This window comes from Bicyclus anynana, chromosome 1 (genome assembly GCF_947172395.1).
Source record: "Bicyclus anynana chromosome 1, ilBicAnyn1.1, whole genome shotgun sequence".
Taxonomy (NCBI): domain Eukaryota; kingdom Metazoa; phylum Arthropoda; class Insecta; order Lepidoptera; family Nymphalidae; genus Bicyclus; species Bicyclus anynana.
The window spans coordinates 14,248,397-14,272,463 of NC_069083.1; the positions used below are offsets into that span (position 1 = coordinate 14,248,397).

At 38.3% G+C, this 24,067-nt stretch overlaps 1 protein-coding gene across 1 annotated transcript; it reads right to left on the bottom strand.

Annotated features, from left to right (window-relative positions):
* Window positions 1–23,943, bottom strand: LOC112052084 (lamin-C). The gene is made up of 10 exons (XM_052887353.1): window positions 23,374–23,943; window positions 11,508–11,640; window positions 10,456–10,654; window positions 9,688–9,809; window positions 6,138–6,278; window positions 4,980–5,185; window positions 4,121–4,379; window positions 3,428–3,649; window positions 2,480–2,572; window positions 1–1,768 (listed from the first exon to the last, which is right to left on the bottom strand). Exons 1-10 carry the CDS (start codon window positions 23,802–23,804, stop codon window positions 1,724–1,726), a joined length of 1,851 nt encoding a protein of 616 aa, XP_052743313.1. The 5' UTR covers window positions 23,805–23,943; the 3' UTR covers window positions 1–1,723.
* Window positions 23,944–24,067: the final 124 nt, after the last annotated feature.

The following is a 24,067-nucleotide window of genomic DNA, read 5'->3' on the forward strand; positions in this document are numbered from 1 at the left end:
TTAAACCTATATAAACCTTTATTTTATAAGTAATTTACACATGGAAATTATTACATAATTTTGTTATCTGGGTTGAAAATAAAGTCACATGATCAATCTTAAACAAAAAAAAAATAGTGAAACCAAATCAGATTCTGTCCTCTTCTAATAGAATACCACCATGTGAAAATAGTATTAACCTAATATAATTTTATACTTCAATAGTCGTTATACTATAAATATATTAGATTAATTAAAAATAATGACAACCCATCAGTGCCATAATTTATTATCATAAATGCTCTTAATACATCTCATGATTCTTAATAATGAAAATTCTGTTCATTTGAGACTTGCACCTGTATTTGTGTGTTAATATAAAAATGGCATTCAATAATATTATGACAAATGCTGTCTAATCTAAAGCTGATCGTACATTGGCAAATATCGCTTGACACTGTTATAATACGCATAAACGCAATAAAACTACTAAAAAATTGAAGTGTTCCTGTCAATGTTTAGAGCATTGATTCCCAAAGTGGTCCAGGTGTACTCCCAGGGGTCCATGGGAGACTCCTCGGGGTCTACGTCAGCGTCACCAAAAAATAGGGGTTTACAATTCATAAGTGGGGGTCCACGAAAATTTATCTTGTTTTATTGTGGTTTCATACTGAATGAGGAGTTTTCGAAATAAAATACATAAGTGTGGAATGATTGATTCCTTGCACATATGTGGATATCAAAAAGTAAAGTTGGTTGGAATTACTTTTTTGATTGGCAAACTTTGCTCTTAAGTAATCAATTCTCATTTTCTTCTTTTCCGAATAGTTCAAGGTGGCTGTTGATTCAGCCGCAACACAAATTTAAAAAAATCTAAATCAATTTATCTCAAACTAAGTCTAGTTTAGAAGCATTTTTGAAACGTCAGTTCTGTCTATTTGTTCCAACTACTATCTGTTCGGAAGGAAAGATTTTATGTAGAATTGTAGCAGGGGGTCCACCGGGACCAGCAAAATTGTGTCAGTGGTCTATGACAAAAATAAGTTTGGGAACCTCTGGTATAGAGTAACACTGCATACGTTTTAGAAATTCAGGCGATAATGGCCCATGAGCGACCAGCACAAATTGACAATGGGTGTGATACGTCAATTCTATCTTAAATCTAATATAACTAGTCCATAATTACTACAAAAAAAAATAGAGAATTGAGTAGATTTAATCTACTAATGTTATATTGTGAAATATGTTTTTTTATTAATGACTGAAAATATTATCCATCTAGTGCAAAATAATGGGTGGGGATATTACGTAAGTATTAATTATAATCTATACTTATTAATAGTGACGGTGAACGAATAATGTTTGTACTTTGTTCACAAAGTCTGAGCTTGTGCAGAGGAAATGCCTTGTATGGCAGTGAAGATTTGTCAAACCTTTAATTTACTACATAGCGTGTTAAGATTTAGTGATGTGAAATTTTGATAGAATTAAAAAATTCAAGGTACAGCAATGTCAAGATAGGTGGGCAAGAATTGGGTTACCTAGATTACAATAGGTTAATTTCATCTCACCAATCTTACCCCCTATAGAGACACCACAGTCCTCGTGCCCAGAATAATACTTGTTTTAAGTAATCGTGGTAGGAGTTAGCCCGTAGGGCGAAATTGTAACCTAAGGAGTGGTGAGGCACCATGTAATAAAAATTTTCACGTCGGTGTGTACGCGACGCATTGTCCGGCGTACGTTACATTATGCGGCAATTCTCATCCCCTTCGCGAATCTCTCCGAGCTAGAAAAAAAAGAAAAAAGAGTTTATTTATTACTTTTCTTAGAGGATATATTAGGTTACAAAATACATTTAGCGATTATTGGCTGTGTTCTACAAAAAATTAGAGCTCAATTGCTCTCGTAAGCACATTATGAAGGTTTTAAATATTCCCCAATACAAGGCTGTTTGTCCGACAGTTAAACGAAAATCTAACCCAAATTTTCATGAAGAGAAATTCTTCTTTATAACTTATATCTATAAGCTAAGTAGTAAGTATGAACTAAAAATCTTTAAAACCCAATAGTGTGCGCTGGATTAATTCAACTATATTTATGCCTGACTGCATTTTGTAATTTGTATTTTAGTAAAAGTATGTGTGACATAAAAAAGGCATAAAACTAATAAACACGCTGTGTGGTTACACCACATTTATAGAGTAACCAATTATTATTTATAGTTTTATAAGATTATCAAAATAATAATGGAAATTAATATCATTTACGATCATCTTATTTAAAATAATATTACCTACGCTCAAATAATATAACAAAATATCAATTACTATCGGTATATAGGTATTTATGGTAGTTGTAGTCCGAAGTGGATCACAGAACACAGCGTTACCATATGAACAACAATAAGTGACTACAGCGCCCTCATTTATTTTTTACTCTTTTATGTCGTACTGTAAAGCATGTATTTTGCCCAGTTCTGACAGTACTGTCAAGTTACCTGTTCACGGCGAGGGAATTTGTGCGCCATCTCGCGGTGTCTTTGTGCGCTCGTGCTGATCTGTCGCCGTTGTCTCTCCGACACTGCCACCTCCTTCACAAACAAAATTTCGGTTATTTAAAAAAAACAAAAACGGTTATATTTTAACTAGATACGAGTATACTTGCGCTTGACCAGTCAGGCCAGATGTGTACAAGTGACATAGTGAGTTTGTTTGTTTGATTGAACGCATCGCAATCTCAGGAACAACTGGTCCGATTAGAAAAATTCTTCCAGTGTTAGATAGCCCATTTATCGAGGAAGGCTATAGGCTATATATTATCCCCGTATTCCTACAGGAAAGGGAAAAACGCGGCGTCAGCTAGTTTATGGGATAATGTATTTGTCAGACACCTATCAACCGTAGTTTCCATTCTAGATCCTCTGTGAATACGGCGATAAAAAATATAAATTGCTAAATACGAGTATGTATATGTGTAAGGTCCAGTGGATATGACCACTGCCTCCGATTCTTGAAGGTGTGGGTTCGAATCCAGTCCGGGACATGCACCTCCAACTTTTCATTAAGGAATTAAATATCACGTGACTTAAACGGTGAAGGAAAAACATCGTGAGGAAACCTGCATAACTGAGAATTTTCTTAATTCTCTGCGCCAATAGTCCACCATGCTGGCCGCACACAGCATGGTGGACTATTGGCCTAACCCCTCTCATTCTGAGGAGACTCGAGCTCAGCAGTGAACCAAATATGGGTTGATAAATGAATGAAATATAAAAGCGAAAGCTCACTCCATCTAAAAATATCGAACACCGCTTGATATATAAAGGCAGGGAGGTAGTTTACAGTTAGTAAACGTCCGCTGAGAACAGATATTGCGACAGGGCCGGATGAAGAACGTCTAAAGGCGACTTATGGATGTTTTGCTTCCACTGTTTCACAGTCCTCACCTCCTGGTCATTGTTGAACAGCGTGGTGGTGAAGCTGTCGGCCACGAACCACTTCTGCCCCTTCATGACGATGTCGCGCGGCGGGTCGTGGTCAGCGCCCACGTCGGCCGACCACACGGTGGCCACGGCGCCGGGCTCCAACTTCACGGTGCGGTGGAACTTGAACACCGTCTCCTGGTCGCCCGCCTTGCGGATGATCTGGTACCCGCCGAGGCTTTGCTCCTACGGGACAATTAGAACCGTATATAAACTTGGGAAAAATAATATGGAATTGTATTAAGCTTTTATAGAAATTAATAACCAATATGCCTGCAGCTGTACACATGGAGTTTAGTTGTTTTTGAATAGCAATTTCTTCCTAAAATCCGATCTTGTTAAGCAAATGTTAAGTTCAAATATACAATTGATGAATTTCTAAATGATAAATATGTTTTGAGGCAATAATATTCACCTTTACAACAAGTAATGTGAAGAAGTGAATGTCAATTAAAATGATGTATAGTAGTAAACTCCTTACTAGAGGCTTTATGTCTGATAATGATGATGATAAAAAAAAACTAAATCATTTTGATGGGCCTTTAGAACCTCATTGGTCACTACGAAAATAAATACTAAAGTGCTTGTAATAAAATGAATTTTCCAACATTCACACAAACAAATATAAATGAGCAGTTTTGTTGCCATTGCCAGTACCTTCTTCCCCTTGTTCCTGATCTTGACGAAGCTGCCGTCGGGGCAGGCCTCAGCCACCTCCAAGTCCCCCTTGGCGCTGGCGGTGACGCTGAAGTCCTGGAGACTGCGCTCCTCGCTCTCGTCAAGGAAGGTGCGCTTGCGTGCGGCGCGCAGCGGCGTGCCGCGGCGACCGGGCGTCACGCGACCGCCGCTGGCGCTGGCTGAAGCGCTCATGGACGCGCGGGACTCCCGCCCGGGGGACTGCGATGTCAGGTTCAATCTGCACAACAGTTATCATCATTATCAGCCTGTTTTAATAGACCTCCTTATAGAGGAGGGGGTATGGAGCTCCAATACTAATTGGCGGGAATAGGGTGATATAGTTATTTAAACACACCGAGAGGGTATACAGGGTTTGCCGTCGGTTGGTCGGACCGCGAGATTAGCGGCCATTGGGAAGACCCTGCTCTGCCGGGATCAGCGTATCAATGCGTATATGTTATGCGTTCCTCGATTACGGATGGTATTAACATTCAATAATTATTTATATTATTGTGGATGTATTTGTATGAAGTTGTTGAAACAGTGATGGTATAAATAAGAGGGTATTTGATGACCCTGACCCTGAGATGCTCAGTTGTTTGTTAGGCAGCGTGAACACCGTCACGCTTCTGGTCGCAGTAGAAATTTTGTGCAATAATGTTTTGTGTTGTAATTATTGATAATGTTTTATGTTGTAATTGGAAAACATGTCGGTCAGGGGCCGTCAGTTTCAACCCTACACCCAAGGTCACATGTCCTGGGACCTACTCAAGGTGTTTCCTCTACCACAATGGTACAATCACTGTCGCCACTCGTCACGTCATATATATACTCGTACCTGTCCTCCTCGCCCTCGAGCAGCGCGCGGTAGGTGGCGATCTCGTGGTCGAGCGAGATCTTGATGTCCATGAGCGTGGCGTACTCGCGCAGCTGCGCCGCCATCTCGTCGCGCAGGCGCGCCAGCTCCTGCTCCAGCGACGCCAGGTCCTCGGCGTGACGCGCGCGCTCCGACTCCAGCTGGCGCTCCAACTCGCGGCAGCGGTTCTGTATATACACACACACACATTTCATTTGTTATTTTTCACTACTAACGGCCAGTTTCTTCATCGCAAGTAACAGTCAAAGTAACGTCATAAATCAAGAGTGAAGGTCTTAATCACGGAAAAATAAAGTCTTCTTTACTACTTACTACTTTTACTGTTACTTTAGCTTTACATAAAGAAAATGTTGATTGAATGAAAATGTTGATGATGAATGAGAACTAATATCGTTTTCGACCCATATTCGGCTCACTGCTGAGCTCGAGTCTCCTCTCAGAATGAAAGGGGTTGGGCCAAAATTTTCTGGTATGCAGGTTTCCTCACAATACACAAAATTTGATATTTAATTTCTTAAAATGCACACAACTGTAAAGTTGGAGGTGCATGCCCCGGACCGGATTCGAACCAACACCTTCTGGAGTAGAGGTCATGTCTACTGGGCTATCATCGACTCTATAATGTAATGAAAAAAAAAATAAACATACACACAGCCGAATGTAGAACCTCCTTCTTTTTGGAAATCAAAATTTAAAAATTCAAAATTCATTTATTTCAAGTAGGCTCAGTTTACAAGCACTTTTGATACGTCTGTTGACTATTTGTAAAGATTCTACCACCGGTTCGGAATGCAGATTCTGCTGAGAAGAAACCGGCGAGTAACTCAACAGTTGCTCTTTTTAAAATCATAACAATCATACAATATTATAATATACAATTGATGACAACATTACAATTTCTTATAGTTTTACTTCCTGTGTGAAGGTGGAACCTGATCCAACGGGCTCCAAGCATCTTTATCATTAAGGAACTCATTGATGGTGTAGTAACCTTGACTGTGCAAATGTTTTTTAACACATTACTTAAAGCTATGCATTGGCAGGTCCTTCACGGTCTTGGGGATCTTGTTATAGAAGGAAGGAAGTCGGTTAATTATACAATGAGCGAGGCGTACTCACGCTCAGCGCAGCGTTCTTGTTCTCCAGGTCGTTGAGCGTGGCGTTGAGCGAGTCGATGCGCGTGCGCATGGTGCGCAGCTCCTCCACCGCCACCGTGGCGGCGCTGTTGTTGCGGTTGGCGGCCGACTGCAGGTTCTTCATCTGCACCAAACGAACGGAACATTCACTTCACATAAACACTATTTTTTTATTTTGTAATAGTGTGAAACCTTACCCCTACCCTAAGTAAGTCTCCTGGTTCTAAGCTACCTTTAGCTTTTGACGGCCTCCGTGGCGCAGTGCTATGCGCGGTGGATTTACAAAACGGAGGTCCTGGGTTCGATCCCCGGCTCGGCAGATTGAGATTTTCTTAATTTGCCCAGGTCTGGCTGGTGGGAGGCTTCGGCCATGGCTAGTTACCACCCTAGCAGCAAAGACGTACCGCCAAGCGATTTAGCGTTCCGGTATGATGTCGTGTAGAAATCGAAAGGAGAGTGGATTTTCATCCTCCTCCTAATAATTTAGCCCGTTTCCATCCATATTAGACTGCATCATCACTTACTATCAGGTGAGATTGTAGTCAAGGGCTAATTTGTAAAGAATGAAAAAAAACCTCTCCACCAATTTTCATTAAAATTTGTCTAGCTGTTCTCGAGTTATACTCGTAATAGTGTAACTAACACAACTTTCTTTTATATATATCTAGACTGGGAAGAAGATAAGTAAGCACTTAGCTGCACTTACAATGGTAAGCGATGATGCAGCCTATGGTGGAACGCACTTGCCTAGAAGATGTCTATTCACTCTTGACTTGAAGATATAGTATTGTTTTAGTAACCATTTTAATGTACTAGCTAACCCAGTAAACTTACTACCATAGTAGCAGACGCCGTGAAAATTTTCATACAACAACACCATTATAGATTGTTTTGTAACTTAGTTGTTCCTCTGCAATTTCCATTTTTTTTAAAAGAAAATATTGAAATCTCTTAATTTGCTTTCTTACGTCTTAAGATAAGATTAATTTCTATTTAGATGATTACATAAATATGATAAAAAAAATAATATAGATACAAAATAAAATTACCTAAAGTATAGTCTATACTAATATTTTAAAGAGGTAAAGTTTGTAAGTTTGTAACATTTTTTTAATGGGGTAATCTTCGGAACTACTGGTCCGATTTCAAAAATTCTTTCACCAGTAGAATGCTACATTATTTTATATTGGTATCATATATATTAGCCGAGTTATCACAGTTTTTGTCATACAGGTCGGACTGAAAATCCTCTTAAACAGACTTATTCGGGTGCGCTGCCTTAACTATTGTGTAAAATTGAAATTGATGTATAGAGACTTTATGTATGTTTAAAAGTTCTACATAAAAGTCCGCGACACCATATATCTATCTTCTACATATATATTAGCAGATATAGTACCTTTTGTGTTTTAAAAATTATTAATTTTATATACTTAGGTTTACGTCATTATTTATACAACTAAACTTTAATCCTTATTAAAATAAATTATTTAATAATCACAAGAATATTATGGAGATAAGATTTGCCCTTTAAAGTATGTTAATTACTTAAATAGTTTCGGAGATAATACAAAATTTCTAATAGACGCAGAAATTCCGCTATATGACGCCCGGCGCTTTCATTTACGTAGTTCCCGTTTCCGTGTGAATATGGGGATCAAACATAACCTATGACACTCGCAAATAACGTAGCTTTCTATTGGTAAAACAATCTTTCAAATCGGTCCAGTAGATCCAGAGATAACCTCCTACAATCACACGAACTTTACCTCTTTATATTATTAGCATAGAAGTCTCTATTTCCCTTGGTCATACTACCACTCTCGAAGGACTGGACCGATTTTGCTAAGGGTAGGAGTAAGATAGAGAAGTTATAGGGTAGGGTAGGGTACGGGTAGGGAAGCATAGGGGTAGTGTAGGGGTAGGGCCGGGGTAGAGTAGTGGTAGGGTAGGGGTAGAGGTAGGGTAGTGGTAGGGTAGAGGCATGGGTAGGATAGGGAAGTGGTAGGGTAGGGGTAGGATATGCGTGAGATAAGGGTACGGGTGGGATAGGGGTAGAAAAGGGGTAGGGTACGGGGAGGGTAGGGGTAGGATGGGGGTAGGGTGTAGGTAAGGTAGGGTTAGGGTGGGGGTAGAGGTAGGGTAGGGGTAGGGTAGAGGTAGGGATTGGGTAGGGTAGGGTTAGGGTTAGGGTTGGGGTAGTGGTAGGGTAGGGTAGGGTAGGGTAGGGGTAGTAGTAAAGTTGACATCGAAATTTACACGGACGAAGTCGCGGGCATCCGCTAGTAATATTATATAACTGATCTCATTCTCGACAGTTAATTATTATCATGTGTATGTTTGTTACTCCTTTACACCCCAAATACTAAAACTATTTACATTTTTCCACAATTTGGTAATTGTTAGATAGATTGTCCACTGGATTAAGAAACAAACTTTTAATACAGAAAATTGTATGTTTCCCACAGGATTTTTAAAAAAAAAGTTTACAAGAACAATCTTATAGTTGTTTTTAGGAACTTTGTCAACCCTATGTAACTAGATTAATTATAGTAATAGTAAGTATTTCATAATAGAGATAGCGCTGTTATAATTATGATACCTTATCAGTGTAAGTTTGCATTTATCACTGTTTTGCATAAGATTACAATAGAAAGGGCTTACAAAATATTTATAACAATTAACATCCTTGTCTTAACTCCACTGAAGAAAAGTGCTAACATAATGCTGAGTGGATACCCTTTATCCTTTTTTATATGTTTACTAATTTTAATAGTTTTTTTACTTTATTTCCTTTAATTAATTAAACCTTCCTTTATTATTTTATCTTCTGCAAAGTAGTAACACTACTATGTAAGTAACACTGTAAAGATTTTTTTAATTTTTGATTTTGCATGTTTATTCATTGCTGCTTAATATAATAATATTTTTATTTATTACTTAGCAGCTTTATTGTGTTTATTCTATTAAGCTAGCAAATTGTCAAGTCAGTATGACATTCTCATTCATTCTATGAATACAAACACAACCATGTAATATATCTAGTAGATAAACAAGCACTGAACATTACAATTCAATAGATTCTAGATTCTATTGCATTTGTTGACTTAGTTATTTATTTTTAACTTTGTTGAAGATTTAAGTGGAATATTAGTTTAGTTTCTAGATTATCTCCGATGAGCATAAAGTGTTTTTTACTGTTAGTGGATGCTAATATGGTATCTAACTATGAATATTAAAGTCTCTTTTCGCACAGCATCTGATTAAGATCCGAAACAATTTAAATGTATTTAATAAATTTGGATTAAATTCTTTTGTATTGATTTTATACTGCATCTATATCTACAGATATTTTGTATACTCATGAGACAGTTCCTTTTCGGACTGCATATGCTCGGAATCTGAAACTATTATTAGTTAGGAAACCAGAAACAAATTCCTGATTCCCGATCCTAAGCCAGTGAGGGTTGAGCCTAAAACATATTAAACAGATACCTATGTTTTCTTTTTTAAATTTGGGAAAGGAGACTTACCTTGTTCTCATAGAGAGCTTCTATTTCGTCACGGTTTGCCTTTATATTGGCCTCCTGTTGTTCACGCAGTTCTTGCAGACTCTGTTGTAGTTTGGCCTCATATTGCTGGGCGAGGCGTCCGTCTGTGATAGAATTATATAATATGTTCAGTTAATTCATATAGTAGGAACTAGTTTGTGTAGTATTTTATATTTACTTCAATAATCATATCAAATTTAATATAATTTACAATAAACATATCAATATAAATAAAAGTTAAGGTTTTTATAGAAAAATTAATTTTAAAATTAGGTATTTTAGAAATTTTTCCAAACGTCAATAAAGCTGTCGTCCATTTTTTGACGTCACAATGTTACTTGACGTACTAAAGTTTTAAACATTATACAGTCTATTTTCGCCTATAACATGTCTTATTCGAATTTGAACTTTATGTTTATAGGATGCCAAAACTCAACCAACAAAGTTGCCACGGAAACAAACAATGTCACAGTGCTGTAACTTTACATAATGCAGGGTCTGAGGGCCTAGTGGCAGTTTGATACTGTTACTATCGTGCTAACGTAAACGCGAATTTCTAAAGAATTGAAACAGCCTCATCTAGTGGCACTACTGCACAACTGTTTCAATTCTATATAAATTTACGTTTACGTCAACGCGATAGTAACAGTATGAAAATATTGAACAGTGACACTGATCGCAACCGTAGACGCGAGTGGACGTCGCAGTTTGACGGTAGCCCAAGAGTCCAACAGATTCACACAAACTCACCAATCTCGGTGATCTCCACCTGGCGCCGGGTGCGCGTCTCCTGCAACTCCTGCTGGAACACCTGGTCCTTGAAGGAGAGCTCCTCGCGCAGGCTCTGCACGGTGTTCTCCATGTCGATGCGGCACAGCATCTCCTCCTCCAGGGTCTTGCGCGTGTCGGCGTACACCTTGCGCAGCTTCTCCAGCTCCTTTGCCAGCTCCTAGTTGTGAAGTCAATATTGTTATTAAAAAAAATTGGTTCTCTGTAAAGTAGGTTTACTGACGATAGTTGAACGTGACAACGGCATAAGAAAATACTAATGGAATGGTTGCTTTTTCAAAAGAAAATGTTCGTTTTTCTAAAATACTGTTTAATAATCTTAGACCAGAATATACTTTATTTCTTGTAAAAAAGTTGGCAACCATAAAGCGAGGGAACAACGCATGACGTCATCTTTTTTTGAGTGTACAGCCAGCTCCACCGAATTATAAGACGTTGTCACGTCACGCTGTGACTGCGACTGACGACTGCCGCAAAAGACAATATACGCAATGAGTGGTCCTGAGTTTGAATCCTAGGTCAGGCTGTGAAATAATGACTTAATTCTTCTTCTTCACTTCAAACTTCTTCAGCACAGAGTCGGGAAGTTGGAGGTGTTACCACCCCTTTGCCTCAGAGACCATGTCATTTGGTCCCGATCATAATCATAGACAATTTGTTAATGATTGTTAGATACAAGAGAATGCTTTTAACGTGAAAGCGTAACAAAGATACCTACTTTCACATTTATAATATTAAGTATGAAAAAGCAGATCTAAATGTAACCAACCAGCACTAGTAAAAGCTTATTATATTTATTAATTAGCAGACGCCGCGCGTTTTCACCCGCGTGGTTCCCGTTCCCGTAGGAATACAAGGATAATATATAGCATATAGCACACGGGGATAGTGTAGCTTCCCAACTGTGAAAGAATTTATCAAATAATTTCAGTAGTTTTAGAGCCTAATCAATACAAATAAACATCAAATCTTTCATCTTTACAATATTAGTATAGATATCCATAGTAGCGTACCCTGGCCTCATCCTGAGCTTTCTTCTTGTCAGCGAGGGCATTGTTGTACTTGTTGCTCTCCTCAGTGAAGCGGGTCTCGTAGTGACGAGCAGTGCTGTCTGCCTGCTGCCAGTCCTTTGTCTTCTTATCCAAACTGCAAATAAAATTATTTTGAAGTATACTTTACTGATACTATATTAACATTTATGCTCTATGCCACCACATGTGGTTCTGGGCGACCATTCCCAGGGGCAGAGCTCTATGCCACCACACGCGTCGCAGGTTGCGGATAGCGAAACGGCCCTCAGATATGGGGGTTAGCTGCGAATACCCAATAAGCAGTTGCGGACAGGGAGCGGTTCATCGGAGGGTCGCTGGGGAGCTTGTGGCGGAGTATACCCCAAACAAATGGCGTAAAACTCGATGAAGATGAACGTCAGTGGCGAGTGAGAGCCGCCACTATAAACTATGTTCTTTGCTCGGGGAGATGGGCCTCGTCAACCTTGGCTGGTAATCCATCTAGGAGAAGGCCAACTCTGAATACAAACGGCCAAACAGGGGGGGAAACTTGGGGAACCATTTGGATTGCGGAACAAACAAAGGTTTATAAACTACCCCAGGAGGGTACCGACCGCACTGCGGAAGGAGAATCCCTCACTGATTCGTCAGTCTGCCCCGCGTATTCTGGGGGGGGCAAATTCCGCACACCCAAATCACCAACAGATGACAGGAGTCAGAAAGATAAGAAGAATGAAGAAGAAAAAGAAGACCCATTCAGAAGAAAAGGATTACAGAGGACCCCACCATCAACGGAGAAGCAGACATCACAGGACATACAGCAAAATCGCCCTAATAAGGAACAAACTTCAAGGAAACTGACGCAGCAAGTTTTTCATCACAGCTTCTTTCACAAAAACCGGAATAGAGACTCAACGCCAACCGACAAAACAGAATCTGAGGATAATTGTACAGAAACTCAGACTGCCACAAACAATTTGACTGAGAATAAATGGAATAATAATGATAATAAATATAGTAGTCGCTTGTAAGTAGTCCATTTGAAATGACGGTGCAACATTGTGCTTGATGTTCTTTTTGACGAGAATAGCAGTTCCTCCGTGGCTTGTGCCGTCAGGATGGTTTGTTGTGTACACGCAGAAGTTTTGTAGCGAAAAGTTTGTATTTTCTGTGAGATGTGTTTCACTTATGAGCATGACATCAATTTTATTTATATTTATTATCGTTGATAATTCTAGTTTGCGCCCTAAAAGGCCATTTATGGTCCATGCTGCTATTCGGAGAGCCATTAATTGGCTAGTTTGTTAATGACTGTGGTTAACAAGCCCATAAGAGTGCTCATTTGTTGGATGAGTATATCTAGCTTTTCAGCTTGTTTTGTGAGTAGATGTTCTAGTTTGTCTAGATTAGTGACATCTTTGTTGGCAGTAGCTTGTGCATATGTTCTTGTTATACCCTTTGGTTGTGTTCTATGATTTTTGTTATTGTAAGTATTGTCTGTATCACGGTTAGTGTATTTTTGGCTTCCTATCTATCTATCTAGTTCTTCCTTGGTATTTTCTGTTCCTGGATGTGATTCCTTAGGTGTGTATGTTTTATTGTAAATCTTGCTAGTCTTATTCTTATTGAATTTACGGTTTTGAATTTCCAGATAGACGTTACAGCCTTTGTAGTTAGCTGGATGATCACCGAGACAGAGAGCACATTTGGCAGGGGTATTACGATCCTTTTTACTGCATTCAGTAGATTCATAGCGGGAGGGGATTGGAACGCAAAAAACCAATGCTGGGCTTCCAGGCTCACTCTGACAAGGGGTAGAGAACTAAAGAAATCAATGGACAGAAACAATGCTAAAGCACTTAGCACAGGAGAACCCACCTACTTTCCTGCAGATCTCAATAGAAAACCAGATCTTCTAGATTTCTTCATCTACAAAGGATTTACAGAACACTTCTTGAATGTAGAAAGCTGCTATGACACATCAGATGACCACTCACCTATTATTGCTACTGTCAGTACGACAATAATTGAAAGAACTCCTAAACAACATCTCTTCAATAAAAAAACTGACTGGTCTGCTTTTAGTGAATATGTTAATGATCACCTTTACCTAAACATACGCCTAAAGACAGAGGATGAGATTGAAATGGCAACAATTAACTTCACAAAATTAGTGCAGAAGGCATGCTGGCTGAGTACTCCAGAGCTAATAACTAAGAAAACAGCACTCCAAAATGTACCAATGACAATAAAGAATAAAGTACTTGAAAAAAGGCGTCTAAGAAGAAAATGGCAAACTCAGAGAAGACCAGAAGATAGAACTAGACTTCATAAAGCAATCTTCGACTTAAAATCTTATCTTAAAGACATTGAAAATGAAACACTTCAGAATAAGCTAGAGTATATGTCACCGACGGGTAATAAAGAGTACTCACTATGGAAGGCTACAAAGTCGAGTACATGTGCGCAGACTCAATCACATCCCCTAAAAGTAGATGGAAATATCTGGGCAAAAACAGACTTGCACAAAGCGGAGGTGTTCGCCAAATACTTGGAAAAAATATTTACGCCAAACGATAGTGACGAAACTTACAACAATGAAACGGAGATTGATAATTACTTATGTAGCGACCTCCAACTAAGTCCTCCTGTCAAAAGTTTTACTACGGCCGAAGTTTTGAGAGCCATAAAACATCTCGAAAATAGAAAAGCACCAGGCTTCGACTTAATAACCGCAGAAGTCCTTAAAAATCTCCCAAAAAAAGCTATTGTCTTTCTTACAACTCTCTTTAATGGTATACTAAGATTGTCGTACTATCCACAGATATGGAAAATATCACAAATAATCATGATTCCAAAACCTGGAAAAGATCACTTCTTGGTATCATCATACAGACCTATCAGTCTCCTACCTTTGTTGTCGAAGCTGTTCGAAAAGTTACTTCTGCAACGATTAAAAACGCACATATCAAAAGAAGCTCTCATACCAGACCACCAATTTGGATTTAGGGAAGGTCACTCGACTGTCGAGCAAGTACATAGAGCGGTCAATAAAATAAGACAGTCTCTCGAAAAGAAAGAATATTGCTCGGCGGCCTTTTTAGACGTTCAACAAGCTTTTGACAGAGTGTGGCATAAAGGCCTACTATATAAAATAAAAAAGGACTTCCCACACAACATTTACACTCTGCTTAAATCTTACTTGGAAGACAGAATATTTCAAGTCGTGGAGGGCGAAGACAGCTCTAAGTTTTACGAAATCAAAGCAGGTGTCCCGCAAGGATCAGTGTTGGAACCAGTGCTCTATACCCTGTATACTGCTGACTTGCCTGATACGCCAGGTATCCTCACAGCAACGTTCGCTGATGACACTGCGGCGCTAAGTAGTAACACAAATCCCAAAGTGGCATCACAAAAACTTCAGAACCACCTAAATGACATAGACCAGTGGATGCGAATTTGGAGAGTCAAAGCCAGTGCATCCAAATCTACTCACGTCACTTTTACACTTAGACCCGAAAACTGCCCAGAGATAAAACTTGGTAAAGAGACTCTACCACAGAGCAACGAAGCTAAATATCTAGGTTTTCATCTAGATAGAAGGCAGACCTGGCAGGCTCACATAAAAAAGAAGAGAGAGGAGCTCCGTATTCGCACTACATCCTTAATGTGGTTACTCGGCCGCCACTCCAGACTGTCACTCAACAACAAGTTACTCATGTACAAAAGTGTTCTAAAGCCAATCTGGACGTATGGCTTGGAGCTGTGGGGCACAGCCAGTCACTCCAATATTGAAATACTCCAGAGATACCAGAACCTAGTATTCCGCACAATACTAAACGCCCCCTGGTTCACCAAAACAGCAGACATGCATGAGTATCTTGAAATGCCGACTGTCAAGGAAGAAATAAGAAAGTACGCCATAAAACACAAAAGCAGACTACAAGAACACACAAATAGTCTTGCCAAATTGCTTATCACGCCTGGTAAGACCAAAAGGCTAAAGCGATCCACTGTGGATGAATTATGTGGTGGACAGTAATACCCGAAAAAAGGACCATAACACGAAGAGTCACTTAATGGAGTAACCTTTAACTAAAAACATGATCTGCTATGAAAAATTCAGTTTATAGTCAAGCGACTGATCACTGATAGATGTAACTGAACACAAAAAAAAAAAAATATTAACATTTAAATGTTATTGCATGATTGAAAACAACGATTCCAACCGACCAAGTTTGGACTCCCAGGTCTCTTAAATGTTTATTTTATTCTGGGTTTTTAGTATTTGTTGTTGTAGCAGCAACAGAAATACAATATCTGTGAAATCTTCAACTGTCATAACAATATCAACATGTCTAACCATCACATTAATGAACTACAGAGTGGTGAGAAACTGATGGACAGGCAGCGGAGTCTTCGTACCTGTTTTACCTTTTATTTTCGGAATCCGGTTTAAAAAAAGATAAAGATACGGCCGATTATGCTGCAATTAACGAATATTTTACACTCTCTAAGGGAAAAAATATAGTAATAACATGAAATGTTGGTATTAGAAGGTGGTATTTAGTAGTGTCCTACAGAAGGCACACATTTTAATGGATGTCTACTGAAACATCCATCTGATGTGGTGAACTACAATACAGTTTACTAGCTAAAAATGTAAGGAACAGCTGCAAAACTACTAAGAAGTAAATTTTATACAGTGATCTTGGCATACATATAAAAATTTATAAGCGACCTTGTACATCTATATTATAGATTATGGTCGCTTAAGCTTAACTACACGTATTTTTTTACGCCTCACACACTAATTGAATTTAATATTTCGCTTGCAAAATACTAAAGAATATAAGTTTGAGAATACAAGTTTAGGTTTAATTCTTGAGGTCCATTTTGTGATGGTTTCTTTGTATCAGATGTTTTTAATTTTTAATAACTTTAGCACCTAATCACTTCGAGTTACAATAAATGTAATGTACAGTGGGATAACTTCTCATCTTTTATAGATCTACAAAGTCTGCCTTATCTACTTGTAGCTTTTAAGGATAGTTATACATATTTTATCTTCTTATAAATGATCACATATAATGAAAGTTTACATTGATTATCTCACGGAGTCACGGGCGTTCGCTAGTCTATATTAATATTATAAAGAGGAAAGATTTGATTGTTTGTTTGTTTGCATTGAAAAGGCTCTGAAACTAATTAAACGATTTGAAAAATTCTTTCGGTGCTAGGAAGCTATACTATTCCTGAGTGGTATAGGCATTTTATCCCCGTATGCCTACGGGAACGGGAAAATAATTATGTTGGATGGATGTCCGCATTCTCTACATGTTGCCCTCGACTACAATCTCATCTAATGGTAAGTGATGATGCAATCTAAGATGGAAGCGGGCTAAGGAGTAGGATGAATTCCACACCCCTTTCTACACGACATCGTACCGGAACGCTAAATAGCTTGGCGGTAAGTAGGTATTTGTCGGTATGGTGGTAACTAGCCACGGCCGAAGCCTCCCACCTGGACCAGGACTAACTAAGAAAACCTCAACCGGTTAAAAAGAATTATGTTTCTAAATACATATTTGCATTTAGCAGATAACGTGACTCCCCTACAGTTGGCGCATTATAGCGTGACCAATCGTAATAATATAAAGGGGGGACTTGTGCGTGATCGGTACGCGCCATGTTACCAAAAATAACTTTAAAATGCGGAAGGCAACTTATGTTTGTGAAAGAGATATATTTCCATGTAATCTCTACAATGGGATCTGGAGTTCTGTGTGTTGGGTTTCTATTGTTATGCTTTCCGGTGTTATATACGTGTATTGGATGTAACTTGAATACCTACATATCATTTCATCTGAATATACACATAAGAGCGAAAGGTCATTCATCGACGAAATATCGAAAACCGCAATGACTTACAAGGATATGGCAGGGGAGTACTTTAAAGTTAGTAGACGTCAGCTAAGAACGAATTTTGCAACAGGGCCGGATTAAGGAGGTCTAAGGGCGGGCGTCCGCTAATTTATTTATGTTTTTAGATACCTATCTATTAGTTTAGTTAAGCCTAGAATGCGCACCAACAACATATCTCATGAGAAAAAACATATTGTTGACCAATAGCGGCGGAGTTTGAGAACGAAATTAATCCACGTAGTCCAAAGGATTAGCAAACTGTTATTATTTGTAGCAGTACAGATGACAGAAGGCTGGGGCAGACGTGTTCTGGAGTGGATACCTCAAGCTGATGGTAGAACGACATTAGGAAGATAGTGGGAAGTGACTGGTTAAGGAAGGCGGAGGATCGTGTGTGGTGACGCGGTCTCCGAAAGGCCTATGTCCAGCAGTAGACGGACGGACAGAAGCAGATACTAGGACAACTGTCCTAGTATCTGCTTTTTCATCCCAACGCAATGAAACAGGGAGCGATATTTTCGTCATTGCCGCTATTGGTCGACATTTTTCTTACCCTAGTCTCAAGATATGTCGTGGTGCGTTATTCGTACAGGGGAATAACGATCATTTTTGAAACACTTGCATTGAAACTCGAAAGTAAGTATTGTTAAAAAATTGTCTAGCAGACAGGAAGTCAATTGAAGATAGCTTAAAATAAACTTGCGTAAATGTGGCGGTTACGCTCGCGAGTGTGTGTGGCTGTGACCGCAGCCTCGTCGATGACGTAATCAAGTAAATATAACCGTGACCACCGGTGACTTATAAATTCGGCTTCACGAAATGTGACATTGCTTAGTAGATTCTTTCGATATTACGTAATTTTATCTAATCTATAAATTAATACCCAGAGCGCAAGGTCTGCGAAATGTAATAGTTTAGGTTTAGATGGAGATGTACAAAATAATTAAATTTATTATCAACCTATTTTAACGGAACACAGTATCGAGCCTCCTTCCTTACAGGAGAGAGGATATGTAGCTTAGATTAACCACGCTGTTCTAATGCGGCTCGGAGGGAGGATTTAATTTAAGTAAGAGGATTTAATTTAATTAAGAGGATTTTATTTTGTATTTTACAACAAATACATTATTAAACCAAGTAAGTAAATAGTTTTTCATATCCAGCATGCTACTGGATTTCTTCACAAATCATCAATTGGTACAACCTTAAACGTACATTGTACAAGCATAGTTCTAAATATATTATTATCAGGATGGATAGATCTCACATCGACTATATTCATGCTTTTATCTCAAGAAATTACTCGTAATGTTGCCTCCCGCGTCGATGACAACGTGCTCTATGTGAAAAAGATATCTAGGGTTTTAGGTCGATATAATTGTCGCAAGAGCTTGGCGTTTGCCCATTTAATTTATTTATACCATTATTTAGGTTCTAGCTATCATCTACTATCGCCAGCCTGGAAAAGTTTTCTCGTTAAGAGAAGATTTTTATGGAAAAGAACCCATAGTAGGTACTTGTATACAATGTATGTATTTTGTGCCCAGAGTATTTTTTGTATCCCTGACAAGCTGACCAATTGAATGATAATCGATTAGTCCTCATTCGCACGAGTGTATTTTAAACGGACTTTAAAAAAGCGTTCAAATATAGTATGAAGTTGAATGAAGGTCTATTATATATACAACACCTAAAATTGAAAATGCAACACTGCAACACTGGGAATGCATTTGTTGTATTTGACCGCTTTTTTAACGTCCGTTAAAAAAACTCTCGTGCGAATGAGGGCTAAGTATTGGTTATAGAGTGAAAGTTTTACAAACAAACTCGCTATCGTTTTAAAGTATGGATATTTATACTGTTATACTATAGAAGTTTGTTGATGAGTTGTTGGATGATGTAGGTATGACTCAGTTTAGATTAAATTGCGGATTTCTTCAGACCAAACAATGACAAGATGATGTCCTATTAATTGAGTTTAATTAGCGGTCTGTTGCAGAATAATGAAAGAACCAATCTCCCGCTTCATTACGATCGAAATATTTAATTGCGGACAGTAAGATTAAATAACAATGAACCGAAAATCTTCTATATGTTATTCATATGGTATTTTCGTAGGTACATAAATACCATATGAAAAAAGGAACCTATCAGGTAAATTAGACTTATAATTTGTTAGTAGCAGGTGGTAGCAGAGTTTTTTTCGAAAAAAATAAGGAATTATGTATAGCAGATTTTCAGTTAATTATTATTTAATCTTCTTAGCCGATTCTGACTCACTGAATATGCATAAAAAAATCATAAGAATCGGTCAACCCGACGGAGGAGTATAGGAACGAACATTGTGACATGAGAATTTTACTTATATACTTACTGCGCCAGAACGTGAGAAACAGAAAAATAACTTTAAGTTTCGAGCCGCTAACTTAACAAGTATATATACTCAGAGGCATAACTATCCGCCCACTTTATTATACTCGCGTCATATTAAAAAGGGCGGATAATCGTGCCTCTGAGTATATATTTATCAATCCAATTATGATAAATCATTGGTTTATGGAATTGTTAAACTCTTATGTCACGTCTATAGCTACTCAAGCGACCTCAGGCGAGGTAAACTGTTTGAGGAGATCATAATGTCAATGGCAACACGTTTTCTCGCATTGCCATCGAGCCTTTAACATAAAACCTTTATCACAAGCTTACATTGTTGACCATGTATGTCATCAATGTACATTATTTTGATTGTTCGAATAAAACGATATTATTCGCGCAAGTATGGTTTAATTAGTTGTGATGGCTGGCTTAGCTTAGTTCGATTAAAATTTTTTTGTAAATAATACTGGATTATTAATTTGGCTTTTTGACGGCCTCCGTGGCGCAGTGGTATGTGCGGTGGATTAATCCCCAACTAGAACGATTGAGGTTTTCTTAATTGGTCTAGGTCTGGCTAGTGGGAGGCTCGGCCGTGGTTGGTTACCGTATCGGCAAAGACGTACCGCCAAGCGATTTAGCTTACCGGTACGATGTGTTGAAACCGAAATGGGTGTGAACTTTCATTCTACGCCTAACAAGATAGCCCGCTTAAATCTTAAATTGCATCATGACTTACCATTAGGTGAGATTGCAGTCAAGGGCTAATTTGTAAAGAATTAAAAAAAAAAAGCTTAGGTCTGGTCTAGGCCATAATATCCAAACGAACCCACCTAAATATCTAATCTTATTTGGAAAAGTCTCTTAACGTTTGAGACACGATGAATCACTTCATAACGGTGAAGGAAAAAACATCGTGAGGAAACCTGCATACCAGGCAGAATCTGCAGGCCAGGCAGGCCAATCTGCATTGGGCCAGCGTTGTGGACTATTGATCTAACCCCTCTCATTCTGAGAGGTGACTCGAGCTCAGTAGTGAGGCGAACATAGGTTGATAATGAATTGGAATAGGATCGCCTATGACAGAGCAACACCTTCCACGACATGCACCACGAACACGTAAAAAGCGCCGCCCTGCCGTCTACCAAAGGCGTCGAGCCTCATGTGCCTGTGATTTTAAAGGAACCTTCGCCTGCTGTTTCAGTGGATAAATTCTGTCAAGTCTGTAGTGCTAACATGAGACAAAAGAAACATCGACAAAATGTCGTCCAATGATGTCGGATTGTTCCAGTCCCATCTCTTCCGTACCAAGTGTTAACGCAATGATGCGGTATTTCCAGTTGCGCCTTTTTTATTTTGTCTATTTCTCATAACTAGAATATCTTGTTGGACGCAAGTTAGCGTCCTGAATACTAGAAAAAGGCTATATATCAATATTTTTCTCATATGATTTTTTACACATTCACAAATATATGAATACTAGCGAACGCCCGCGACTTCGTCTGCGTAAAAATCGGTATTAACTGTTTTTCCCTATTTATGTTTTTGGTAACACACACCAATTTTTATTTTAAATGTTTTATTTACGCTATTTCACTCCCTTCTATTTTATTTTCGGCTCTCTCATCATTGAGAGGTTGTGGTTCGACCATCGCCTGTTGGAGTTTTGTCTTACCTACTACTTACTGAACAATATTGAAAATTGATAATGCAAAAATTCTTAAAATATTTTTTACAAGTAACAACAATAAATTCTACACATAAACGTTCAGTCAAATGCTGGAGACACACTTTAAATTCTGATATAGAGGCTTAACATTAAAAGGACCTAAAAAGTAAATGAAGTCACAGCTTAGCTCACTTGTATGCTGTGGGCGTAAGGCCGACGCGATGTGTTACGTGTAAGACATAGCCAGGGTCAACAACCCAAGGCAATTTACTGACCACTTGTTCAACCATCTAGTACAATCTGACTTCAAAAAAATATAAATTATCTTAACAATAATTTGATTGTATGTTTGTGGCCCTTTATCTCTTTCAACATACACAAAAATTCAGTAAATTTTATGGTTGCTGTTAAAACATAAGCATTTTGATACACATTCTGAAACAAATATTATATGATAAAGTAGTATTCATTTAAATTATGATAAGCTTTTAGTACAGGAGTATGCCAGGGTTGAATGCTCTTTCCCTTATTGTTGTCCCATAATGGTTTAATGGTACACAGGAGTCCTTCCAGTGGTATCCTAGAGTGGGCAGGTGAAGGTATGGTTGGCCAAAGGCCACATGAAAGCAATTCATGGAATGCCTGAAAGTATTTATGTTTGGAATTTGTTGAATTCATTCAATAGTCTCGACTTAAAGGCAGACAGACTCATAAGAATTCATTATTTGACCAATGAAAATGTCCAGGGAACCGGACTTAAGTAGGCTATAATTTATGTGTCAATAATTTACTCAGTTTCAGTTTGTTTGTAGTTCACAATAATCACAACAATTGTACGTCATTCATAAATCTCAATCACCTTACTACAATAGAATATACAACAACCTATTCCATTCACTATATTTGCAGTTAAAAGTTTGAATTTACAGATTTTACTTGTCTGTCATTAATTCGTGCCATTTTGTACGGAATGTATGGCCATTTTGTTCCGCAGATATGGCCAATATGAACAATTCTAATAACTAGTTTGCATTGCGTAGACATTTTTTTAAAGAAGTTGTGAATCGGCAATACACAAAAACAACAACGAAAAAAATCCTTTTATGTCAAGGAATAATCTAAAAAAGGATTAGCTAAATTGTTTCAGCCACTCTCGAGATTTGCATACAGGAACATATTCAAGATTCATTTTTATATAATAAATTGCAAAATTAAACCTGTGTGTGTATTCTATCTTTATCATCAAATAACCAATAATATGAAGATTCTTTATTATAGCATCAGAGAAAGTGGAGCATACACCTTGACACAAATAGATTTGGAATAAGGTCACTTTCATAGCTTGAGTATTTATTTAAATATACCTACTTTTTATAAATTTATTTGGTATTATAATATTTAATGTGATGCATCATCATTCTTAGTTTGAAATATAATCCCTGGTAATAAGTATAGTAACAATAAAGACCAAAAAGTCTTTTATACTTGCAAATGTAGTTCTTTAAACATTTTACATAGTTGCAATTCATTATAGATATGCATGGTATGCACTGAAATGTTAGATTAATAAATAGAGGTTATATGAGTAGTTTACAAATTTGTTTACAAACAAATCCGCTGACATAGTTTCAGAGTGACAATAGAAAAAAAGGTAAGTTATACTGCGGCGGGAGTTAAATTTAGTGCAGCGAGTGTAGGTGATTGGGTAGTTATATCGAGCTATGATGTCACGATGTCGTAAACGCGAGGTCGCGCGCGCTCGTCATACCAAGCCCGACTCAAAACGAAGCCGATGACGTAAACTATGCTAAGGTTAGCCGGAACATATTACTAAATTAAGCCGACTTAATGTTTGTAAATGAATAATTATCTAGCAGATCAAAGAATAATGTATAAACCTACCGTTTTTTGAGGTCATCGTTTTCCTCGTATAACCTCTTTAGGTCGATTTCCAATTTAGCTTTCTCCCGGGAAGTATCGTCTAAAAGCTTCCTTGCATCTTGCAGTTCATGCTCGTACATGCCCTTTATATTGGAGACCTCGCGGGTGATGACCTCCTGTGTTGTTTGAATCTCCCGACGCAAGCCTGAATTCTCGCTTTCCAACTGTCGAACTTTGTCGATATAGGCCGCGAGGCGATCGTTAAGGTTTTGTAATGCATCTTTTTCCTGGAGACGAGTATGCCTTGTAGGGCTCAACGGGCTGCTTGGCCGGCCGGCTGAACTGGAAGGGCGGCTACCAACAGGAGTGCTTGATTGAGGTGGTGTTTGAATTGACGACACAACACTGACATGAGTGGATGATGACACACTCTTTTTTGATTTAGACGACATTTTTGAAAGGTTTTTCAGTCACAATAGTTAATGCAAATCTGATTTGTTTTCACACGCTAACAATCAAGCAAGCGCTCACGAAGCGCCGAAGTCCGAACAATTTTTTTTCGACTTGTAAACCCAAGCTCACGTAGTCACGTGACCATTGAGTCATAGATAATGTTACCATTTCATAAATTGTTTTAAACTGACAGAGTGACAGACGTGCCAACTTGGTAGATTGGGTTTTGAATAGTCCAAAATGTTATAACGTCTATAGCTAA

Bases quoted from the DNA above. Each gene is read 5' to 3' on its own strand.
- LOC112052084 (XM_052887353.1), bottom strand. From the start codon at position 23,804: ATGTCGTCTAAATCAAAAAAGAGTGTGTCATCATCCACTCATGTCAGT. The intron at 5,186-6,137 runs GTGAGTACGCCT...GTGTATATACAG, and splicing joins ACAAGAACGCTGCGCTGAGC to AACCGCTGCCGCGAGTTGGA. The intron at 1,769-2,479 runs GTAACTTGACAG...TTTTTTTTCTAG, and splicing joins AATTCCCTCGCCGTGAACAG to CTCGGAGAGATTCGCGAAGG.